Source organism: Buceros rhinoceros, unplaced genomic scaffold (assembly GCF_000710305.1).
Source record: "Buceros rhinoceros silvestris isolate BGI_N320 unplaced genomic scaffold, ASM71030v1 scaffold4235, whole genome shotgun sequence".
Classification (NCBI taxonomy): Eukaryota; Metazoa; Chordata; class Aves; order Bucerotiformes; family Bucerotidae; genus Buceros; species Buceros rhinoceros.
The window spans coordinates 2,999-13,800 of NW_010410999.1; the positions used below are offsets into that span (position 1 = coordinate 2,999).

Below are 10,802 nucleotides of genomic sequence, written 5' to 3' on the forward strand. Positions count from 1 at the left end.
GGATGAGTCTTTTTATACTGGTCAGCTTTTTGCCTGGGAGTGGTCATTTTTAACTTGATGATTTCCTTTCTTCTCTTTAGGATTGGCACTCGCTAATCCACCACCCACCCCCTGCGAATAAATATTACTGTTCTCAGACAGCCGTTACACAACTAATATAAAATTAATTTGATTTCTTCTCTCAAATTAGACTTTTGTCAAAGCTGTGGAATATTTTCTCTAGTCTTGGAAAAAGGCTTTTGTCCAAACCCAGTTTGAAACAACTTGTCTTCCTTCTCCTTGTTTAGTTCAGAAATATTTTTCCTCATCTGTTTTTCAAATGGAACTAAAAATGTATATGGCGGCTCTTTTTTTGTCTGTATTCTGCATCTTAACTAGTACTAAGAAAAATCTACATCAGTGTGGGATGAGATACACATAGATAGAATATGAATCTTTTCACACATAAACACGAACTATTAATGACAATTCCTTTTAATCCCTTTAATTCCTTTTAATCAATCAGATTGTTTTGTGATTTTGGATGTACAGTATGCTTTCAGTTTCTTTTAATCACTTGAACATCTTGAAAATAATAAAGTACTTTGAATTTTATCCCTGCGCTACTGACGTTCACTGTAATAAGCATGGTGCAGTGTTGATTGTGGGATCTGTTCCTCCAGTTGTAACAATTCCTGTCTCATACTTGAAAAAAAATACAGATTTTTTTATTTTCTAATAATTGTAGGGGTCCTTCAGTTCAAGCCATAAAAGCTGCTGCTGGTACTAAGAAACATGATCTCAGCAAGTGGAAATATGCAGAGCTTCGCGATACAATCAATACATCTTGTGGTAAGGTTTTTGAGGGTTTTTTTCCCTGATTTGAGAAAGAAGGCAAGTCGTAGTTGTATGAAAGATGTTACTTTCTTCCTATGGCAAAGATAAAAACTTGCTCATAAGTTTATTTGGGTTTGAATGAATGACAAATTAATTTTTTAAAAGTTCTGTTACATGAAAAAGAAGAGTAAAGTAAGTTATTTCCATAGTGAAAAAGCAGAATTTCCTTTGTTACCTCCTTCACTGATTAAATATGATGTTAAACTGCATGGGCCATAAAATACATGTTACAGTTTCTTAATTAAATTGTCTCAGTTTTATATATTTCTACAGGGAATAATTGTTATTATGCTTTACCTGGAATTTGCACGTTCTAAAAGATTTTTTTGCTACCACTTCTTGCTGTCACCAGATCACAAAAGGGCAAATATGTCATGTAAAGTACAGTGTAAAATATTTTCTGTCTTAGATGTTCAGATTATTCTTTAATTTTCAAAATGTGTAAATTCATTTGGGAAGTTCACAGTTGGAATGTAATTTACTTTTCCCACAATGTTATGAAGATAGAAACAAATAAGCATTATTACGTTATTAACTGTTTCTTCCTGCTTCTGATTAAAACCAGTTGATTTCTGATTTAAGATAACTCAGAATTTCTTCCTGGATGTAGAAATTGGAAACAACTCCATTCTCTCTATTTGGATTTAAAGTCCAAAGCTCCAAATTCTAACTGTCTCTCTATTATTTCTACATATGCAAGACTGGAGCACTGTTTTCGGCTGAATAGGTGGGGCAGTAATATGTGGTGGTAATGTGTGTTCATCCATAGTTAAGCCAAGCTGGATATTCTTTGGTGGCTAATTAAAAAGCCTTGATGTTTTTCAGTCTCTTAGAATCACAAAATCAAAATATATGTAAGAAAGGTGAAAAAGATCCTGGATCTGAGCAGTCAAATTGCTGATTTTCTTTTGTTTTCAGTTGCAGTAATAAGGTTCAACATGTCAAAAGGCAAATCCAGTCAAATGAAAATTTTATTTTTACCATTTCAGTGCTCCACATCTCACAGCAGAAAAGCTCCTTTGGGAACTGCCATTATTCTAAAGGAGAGAAGGATATACAGCCGCTCCAAGGGTCTTTCTGGACCATAAAATTCAGGCCCTATTACTGTAGAGAATGAGGGTTTCTTATACTATATTATAACGTATTAGTGTTACTATGTAACCTAAAATTATTTATCTGTCAATATTGAACAACATTTCATAAATATTTTTTCTGGTTTTCCTCACTCATCCCTTACTTCCTCATTTTTGAGACAGATATTGAATTGTTGGCAGCTTGCAGAGAAGAGTTTCACAGAAGGCTAAAGGTATATCATGCTTGGAAAGCCAAGAATAAGAAACGCAATGCAGAAACGGAACAGCGTGCTCCCAAATCAGTCACAGACTATGGTGAGGAGAGATAATTTTGTGTTTATAATGATTTTGGTTACAATATTCTAAAGAAAACATTTCTAGAATGAATTTTGGTTTTGCTGGGTTGAAAAAATTCTTTAGTTTTTAAAGAGTATTTTGATATTTATTCAAGGTATATGGTTTGAAAAGATTGAAACTGGCAAATACTTTGCAGAAAGTACAATACTTTCAGGAGACCCAGATATGCATACTGAATAACCCTCTGAAAAACCTTTTCTCATAACTCGCATTGGTTAAAAATAATTCTTGATTTGTTGTTGCATTTCCTAGCATTTTTGTTAAATGTTCATTGCTGTGCTACTTAAAACTGAGGAAGATAATTTTTCATTTATGAAACTGTGGTTTGAATTTTGAGACTTTTGAGACTTTGTTTTTGTTGTTCTTACTAGTTCTGACCTCTGTAATTAAAAATGCTGCTTTCTGAGAGTGGTTAGTGATAGTTCAAAACAGAGGATTATACCTAAGGATAGAATGGAGATGATAAAACTAGTTAGAATCATAGAATTGTTTAGGGTGGAAGAAACCTTTAAGATCTTAGAGAACTAACACTGCCAAGTCCAGGACTAAACTCATGGCACTAAGCACCACATCTACACATCTTCTAAATACCTCCAGGGACTGCAGCTCAACCGCTTCCCTGGGCAACCTGTTCCAAGGCTTGTCCAACCCTTTTGGTGAAAAATTTTTTCCTAATATCCAGTGTAAACCTCCCCGGTACAACTTGAGGCCATTTCCTCTTGTCCTACCACTTGTTACTCGGGAGAAGAGACTGACCTCACGTGCTTCAGGCAGTTGTAGAGAGGGATGAGGTCTCCCCTGAGCCTCTTTTTCTCCAGGCTAAACAACCCCGGTTCCATCAGCCGCTTCTCATAAGACTTGCTCTCTAGACCCTTCACCAGCTTTGTTGCCTTTTTCTGGACATGCTTCAGCACCTCAATGACCTTGTGGCCCAAACCTAAACACAGCATTCCATGAGCGGCCTCACCAGTGCTGACTGCTGGGCTACAATCCCTTCCCTACTCCTGCTGGCCACGCTATTTCTGATACAAGCCAGGATGCTGTTGGTCTTCTTGGCCACCCGGGTACACTGCTGGCTGCTATTCATTTGGCTGTTGACCAACACCCCGAGGTCCTTTTCTGCCAAGCACCTTTCCAGCCACTCCTCCCCAGGCTGGTAGCATTGCAAGGGGTTGTTGTGACCCAAGTGCAGGACTCAGCACTTGACCTTATTGAACCTCATACCACTGGCCTCAGCCCATCACTCTAGCCTGTTCAGATCCCTCTAGTGCCCCTGAGCTTCAAGCAGATCAACACACCTTCCTAACTTGGTGTCCTCTGTGAACTTGCTGAGGGTGCACTCAATCCCCTCATCCAGATCATTGATAAAGATGTTAAAGAGATCAGGCCCCAATACTGAGCCCAGGGGAGCACCACTTGTGACTGTTCTCAAATAGTCCATCTATCAGAGAATTGCATGTGATTTTTTTTTTTTTTTTTTTCTGGTGGTGCTATAATAAGCAATGTTGGAAGGAATCAGTAGGAATCATGCTCTGTTATGTAATTCAGTATTACATTTGGGGTCCAGACAAACAAAAATGTTTGATAAGTTTTTGGGTTTTTTTTTTCCTCGGGCTGTTACTTTTTTGTCAGAGATACATATACATACCTAGAGGTAGGTACTTTTAAAAGGTACTAATAATAAGCCTTATATCAGGTTCAATTCTCTTTTTAAAAATTCTATGAGTGTTGATATTGTAGGTTTTGATTATGGGATGACAAATTTTGTGTAGCCCCTGCTTTATTATTAGACTGTCATTCTGCTGATTTCACAGATACGTGTTTATTGTCAAAACAGCGCTCTCAGAAGGGTACGTGACTGTCTTTTAAATTCAAGAAGGTGTAGGAGTTACCATGTTTTAACACTGCCAGACCTGAAAATTAGGTGCCAAGTTGCGAAGTGGATTGTTAGTCTTTTCCCACCGCCCCAACTCCCAAGTCCAGTGATTGTCTGTTTTAAGAGGAATCTACAAAATGAATAGAATCACAGCAAATGGTTATAATAATTTAGTGAGATCTTTCCTACTGTGTTCTGGTTCCATGATTCTGTGTTCCTGGACACACAGTTGATTGGACAGGGAGAGGAAATGGAAGATGGGGAGAAGATGCTCTCCCTAAAGTACCATTAGCCTGGAATTAGAACATTGTCCTGGGACCTGGGGGATACAGATCCTAGGGGATACAGGTACCCTGCTTACTCTCAGTGTTATACAAAGTTACCTCATTCTCATTAATTACTGAGTTATGCATTGCTTGAACATTACCTGAGAATTCAAGCTTTTCAGTAAGGTATTTTCAAAGAATGGGTCCTTGTGGCCATGCCTAGTAATGCAGTTTGAAATGCTTTGGAAAGTTTATGGCTGAAACAGCAGAAAAAGGCATTTGAAGCACTTCTGAGAAGTGGTAAGTTACTTTGAATGTGAGCTCACAAGTTCTCTCTGGAGCTAAAAGGGTAAAATAAATATTCATGGGCCTCAGAAAATCTTTGGATTTGTGCAAATAAATCTTGGAATATTCATGATCTCATCACATTTAGTTAGATATTTACAGCATTCCGTTCAATGTTTTTCATTGCGCTCTTTTACTTTTCTTGAAATATGGCTTCATTTTTTCTGGGGAAAAGTTCAAACATTGCAGTTCAGAAGTCACTGATAGTGACCTTTAGAGACTTATGTTAATGTCAGAAGTAATTCTTCCTATTGCAAGTAATTATAGTACTTGGGCATTTCACATCTGTATTATAATGATCTGAGAAGGAACTCTGATTCTTAGATGTTTAAGCTAAAAGTCTTTCAGGTGTCAGTGAATGTGCTTCAAATGATATAGTTTCTTCTTTCCATCTTTTCATTGATGTCATAAATTTACAGGTACCCTTTAGTTAAGTTTATACATTCATTGTAGAAGCTAAACACTGATTAGTGTATATTATTGGAACAGGCAGATTGGTATTAACAGAGGTCTGGAGTTTTTTTCCCAGAAGAAATGTTGAAAATTAAAGTACTACGTTTAATTAACTAGCAGATTTGTTAAAGCAATCTGTGATTAGCATGTATACAGCTGAGGTTTTGTTTGAGGCATTGCAGATCTTTGAAGTAATCAAATTCAAAATGAAATCCTGATGGAAACAGAAGCAGTTGGAAATCTGTGAAACTTAAGGAGACATTCTATCTATGCCAGTGAGCAGAAATGAGTAGAAATTCTGAGCTCAACATCTGCGTTTATTTTGTAACTAGAATTTCCATTTGTTTGTCATCAGCATTGGTGAAAAATGTTGATGTAATGAAACTTATAAAAGTATCAGCACATTCATGTTTTGTTCAACATGTAATATTTGTTCACAGATTTTGCACCATTTTTGAGCAACTCACGTAAGTGGGGAGATGGTTATTTAAGCTAACTTCGAAGAATAGGAACACTTAAGAGCTCTATACTAATATTAATCCAGTGTTTTGCTACATGAGTACATAGAATTTAATTCTTAAAAAATTTCTAATTTACAATTCGGCAATGTTTTTCAACTGACGGTAATTATATACCTTATTCTAGTAATTTACAAATGTACTTTACTGCTTATCTTCGTGAGATCCTACCCATTACAGCGGTCATGGGAAGGGAGAATAAAATAACATTTTTATGTAGGTTATATTAAGGTATAATATGCTATTCGCATCCTGCCCGCCCTCCTCCACCCCATCCTCCCCTCTCCGAGAAATACCATGCTAACACTTTTCTAACAGTTTTTGCTGTCTGCACATGGCTTTTTGTTGTAGCAAAACTCTGGAATCAATATAACAGCTGTTTTCCTAGCACACAGACTAACATTCAGGTGATGGTTTCTTTTGAATATAGAACTACAATCCATAGCACTGAAAAGTAGAAGCTGTACTTAGTTTCCTGTTCTCTAGATTTCCTCTTGGATTTAGGTGTGTGTAGGGATAGAAATAAGCCTTAGCAATTCCCACCAAAAAGTGTTTGACTACACTAAAGCACTGATCTGCTATGACAGATGTTCGGAGAATTTGCAGAGAATGGAATTGATTTATGATCAAATGTAAACTATGTCTTCCAGTAAAATACATGCTTTATCAGAGCTGAGGTATGAAAGTAACATTCCTCTATTAAAATGTATTTTGATTTTCTTTGTTATGTTGACATGTTAAAAATAGGGGATATGATTTGTACTATACATATATTTTTTTTTTTTAAGATTCTGCTCTTCACATTTAGAAAATCTGTTTTTTGCTTGAATCTAAATGGAAGAAATTTCACGATGCAGTTGCTAGTCTTCTTATCTGTAAATATACATTATTAGAAGTTATAATTTTTCATTTTATTAAATATTAGCTCAAAAATTAGCTTTGCTTCATTGACAATGGTCAGAAAAGGAATCCACTTTTACTTATTCTTTTTATGCTGAAACATGAAACTGTTAATACTGATTTTCTTTTGTAGAGGTAGCATAGATTCACATTGAAAATTTCTCAAACAGGGTATTTGTAACAATCTTTAGTGTAACAATCTTTTCTAAAAGAAGAGCAGTAACAAACTTCTGCAGGAGGCAGTTATTAGAGGAGAGGATCTTGCCTGTAAGACATTTACTACTTAAAACTGATTATGATAGTGTATATTTGACACTAGGAAAGTTGATGAGTTGATGAGTTAACAGAGAGGTTTTTTATTTGAAAGAAAGTTTCTCTCTGAAGCCTGAAATATATGGGGCTCTGAGGAAGTCCAAAAATGCACATGGAAAATGTTTACCAAAAATTGCATATGAAGCTTTAAAAGATTTTGTGTAACTCTGTCTCATCTATAATGGTCTGAATGATTTCTTGAAAAAAGAAAGCAGCCAGAGAGTAGTTCTAATGCTGGAGTTTAGTACACAGAAATCTAGGAGGTAAGTTATGTTAGGTGGCAGCTTTGCAATAAGCAGTATCTTTTAACATTTTTATTAACAAATTGGTAATTTCTAAAAATATTACATAACCTTCTGTGTTGACTGTCAAAAACCTTCAAGTGGTGCTTCGTGGCTTTGGTAAGTGAAAATGCTTCTTTGCACTGAGACCTTTTTTTAAAAAGAGATGAACTGGAGCGGTTACTCATATTAATGTTTCTGGTAAGAAATTTTATATGGGAAGTTATACCTGAAATATTGATTTAAAGCAGAATGTATTATTTTACTCGTTTTGTTTTGACTAGATGTACCTGATGCAATCTACAGACGAACATATATATAGAATAATTAACATGAGCCTTTCCTCATCGGTGTAGTAGCTCTAATGATTAAAAGAATGCACATTATATAAGATGGGTACTTTTTAAGTTTGATGAGACTTCAGATGACCTTGTAATCGGAGAGAATCAGAAATGTAGGAGTTTGGTTTGTATTTTGTTTGTTTGGTGTTTTGGTTTGTTTCTTTTTTTGTCCTTGCTGAGGATAATAGAGCTTTCTTGTTTTCTACTTTTTTTTGTTTGCTTGGGTTTGGTTTTTTTTTTTTTTCTGTATGATAGCTCAACAGAACCCAACAACCCAGCTACCAACCAGACAAAAAGAGATTGAAATCAACAGACAACAGCGTTACTTCCGCATTCCCTTCATCCGTCCTGCAGACCAATACAAAGATCCCCAGAACAAGAAGAAGGGCTGGTGGTATGCACATTTTGATGGGCCGTGGATTGCTCGACAAATGGAACTTCATCCTGACAAGGCACCTATTCTCCTTGTAGCAGGTTGGTGTTCAAAGCAAAATTCAAATGTTGAAAAGGTTCGGAGTTGATAACTAACTTTAGAAAAAGAGGCTGATGATACAAGTTCCTCAAGTTTTATCCTCTTTTTTTCATGAGCAGTTCTCGTCTGGGCAGAATTTGAGGATTTGGGACTGCGGTGGATGGTGGCTAAATGTTATGGTATATCATTTGGAGATGTAGCTAGTCATGTGTTGTACTTGTATGTGTACTTTAATTTGGGAAATCATAGATAGACTGAGAAAGGAAATGTAAATGGTTTTATTATTAAGCATCCTCAGATTATTTACTGAACTTGGACACAGCATGAAGATAAAACATCACTATTTATCTGGGAAAGTTCTTCTCATTGTCACATTGGTTTTTAGTTACCTTTGAAAATTACAGCAGTTTGTATCAAAACAATTTGTGCATATGATATGTTGCCCTTCCGTAGTATATGCTAATAGCAAACTGATGCTGCCTAGTATGGGAGAATAGCTTTAATCTTAAACATTTAAAATGAAACCTGGATATTGCAATGATATTTATCTGGTAATGAAATATATCCTCCTTTTCTGGAGGGTAATGGAAGGGGGAGAAAACACTGGAGAAATGCTGTTTACAGAATTACTGTGTTTTGAGGTTTTTGTATTTAACTTGGGGACTGAGGAAAAGACCATAACCTATTTGTTTAGCTTCAGAAGGATGCTTTTCTAGAAAAAAAAGCTCCTTTGTGTTCTGCTAATTATTTTAAATAGAATTTCTTAGGCCTGATGTTGCCTTTTCAGTGCCAAAGACTGTAGCTAAAAGTATCATTGCTGTCATGAATGTCACATTCAGTGGATCACCTCTTAAAAAATAAGATTAAAATATAACAAGTGAGCTACCCTCATCAGTCCTGTTTGTTAAGCTTCTTTAGCACGGGAGGCTGACAGGTAAAGAATACTGGCTACTTGATCAAAAGTCGCAAGTTCTTGGTTGCTTTACCATATTTAAGTAAATAAAATAATAGCAGAATTTCACTGTAAAATTGAAAGTATGTGTGAAACAAATGCAGTTGTCATCCTGTAGAAGATTTCAGGAGCATATATCAGGATGGTGATCTTTTTGGCTTCTTTGTTCCTTTTTGCTCGCTTTTTAAGGACAATTTTGACAGTTGCAGCATCTGATATAGTTTATTTTGATACCAATTTCCTGCTCTTTGTTGAAAAACCCCCACAAAACAAAACAACAAAATAATCCAAAAATCTATGTCTGAGGACTGATTTCCCTGTAAGCTTTGAAGACTATTGACAAGCCAGAGCTTGAGAAAGGAAACCATATCTTTGTTAATGGGACCTTTGAATGATGTAAAAGCTTTATAAAGATTTTTCTTTCTCCCTTTACTGTTACAGGTAAGGATGACATGGATATGTGTGAGCTTAATCTTGAAGAGACTGGCTTAACTCGCAAACGAGGTGCTGAAATTTTGCCGAGACAGTTTGAAGAAATTTGGGAGCGCTGTGGAGGTATCCAGTATCTTCAAAACGCGATTGAAAGCAGACAAGCTCGTCCTACGTATGCTACAGCTATGCTGCAGAACCTATTGAAATAAATGGTGGTTTTGCAAAGTAGTGTTCGAGATGAGAACCCTTGTCTGTGATACAAAGGGAAGAGCTCCTCTGTGCAGCAGAGGACGTAAACATTCTATAATCATATTAGAGATGTTTAATATAAAATGAACAGATTTTATTAATCGTATGGCTTGTTAATTTGTATTTTATGATGTTTAATTTGTGTAGTGAACTTTGCTAGGTATGAGGACCTTGAAGAAATTTCATTCAGTGTAGTTTGTTGCATTTTGTTTGTATGTTGCATTTTCTTTAACGGTTTCTATTGTAACTTAACACTTTAAGCGATCTGTCTGTACTTGGGTACATATTACAAAGAGCTGTGTTGCAACTACCTTTTTATAAAATCCCCTCTTTAAAACACTGAATAGTTGGCTTCAGGTGGTGGCCCTGTAAAGAGGGACATACTGTTTCTTAATAACTGGATTTGTGAGGCCTTAGCTTTGACTTCTGTTCTGGAGAAGTTGGAGTATACTTTTATATAATCTGTGACGTTTTATGTCCTGATTTGAAAACTGGTTAGTGTCTGTATTTACTGACTTTTCCAGAAATTGATGGGAAATCATCCTAAACCTGAGACCCATAAATTCTTATTTAATGCATTCTCTATCTTGGTTTAAGAGAAATCGTTTTCAGTACATTCTGAGAAGAGCATTCGTATATGTCGTTATTGTGTAATACTGGAGGTACTCAAAGAATATACTGCTTGTTAGGGCTTATACCACTTCTCTCTTAGTTTCTTTTTTCTCTTTAAGTACGTATTTCCTTTAGACATTTTTCTGACCAAATTCCCATTAGGAATTCTTGGACAGTTTGTTTATCTAGTTAGTGTAATTTCAACATATTAAGCAAAATTGTGCAAGACTTCTACATGGAGGCATATAAGATTAAGGATAGCATAAGGGAAGTATGATCAGCTTTTTGGTGGCAGTATAACTTAACTGAATATCGAGGCCTGAGCCTCAGACATCCTGTTTATTTTAATTGTAATGAGTTGCACAAAGTCTGTATCTTATATTAGATTGTATAAAATTTGGTCCAGTAACATATTGCATCATCTTAATACCATGTGCTGATGACATAGCTACAGTTTTTAGCTGGAATATCATAGTGATCTGGACAC

The 10,802-nt window shown here is 35.8% G+C and overlaps 1 protein-coding gene across 1 annotated transcript; it reads left to right on the forward strand.

The window, feature by feature from the left end:
• Window positions 1-727: 727 nt before the first annotated feature.
• On the forward strand, window positions 728-9,806 carry LOC104493176 (unconventional myosin-VI-like; the record flags this gene model as incomplete). Its single annotated transcript, XM_010135808.1, has 4 exons — window positions 728-831; window positions 2,133-2,264; window positions 7,854-8,072; window positions 9,464-9,806. Coding segments are annotated over 4 exons (655 nt in total), but the record flags the coding sequence as incomplete, so codon positions are not given.
• Between the last annotated feature and the right edge of the window lie 996 nt (window positions 9,807-10,802).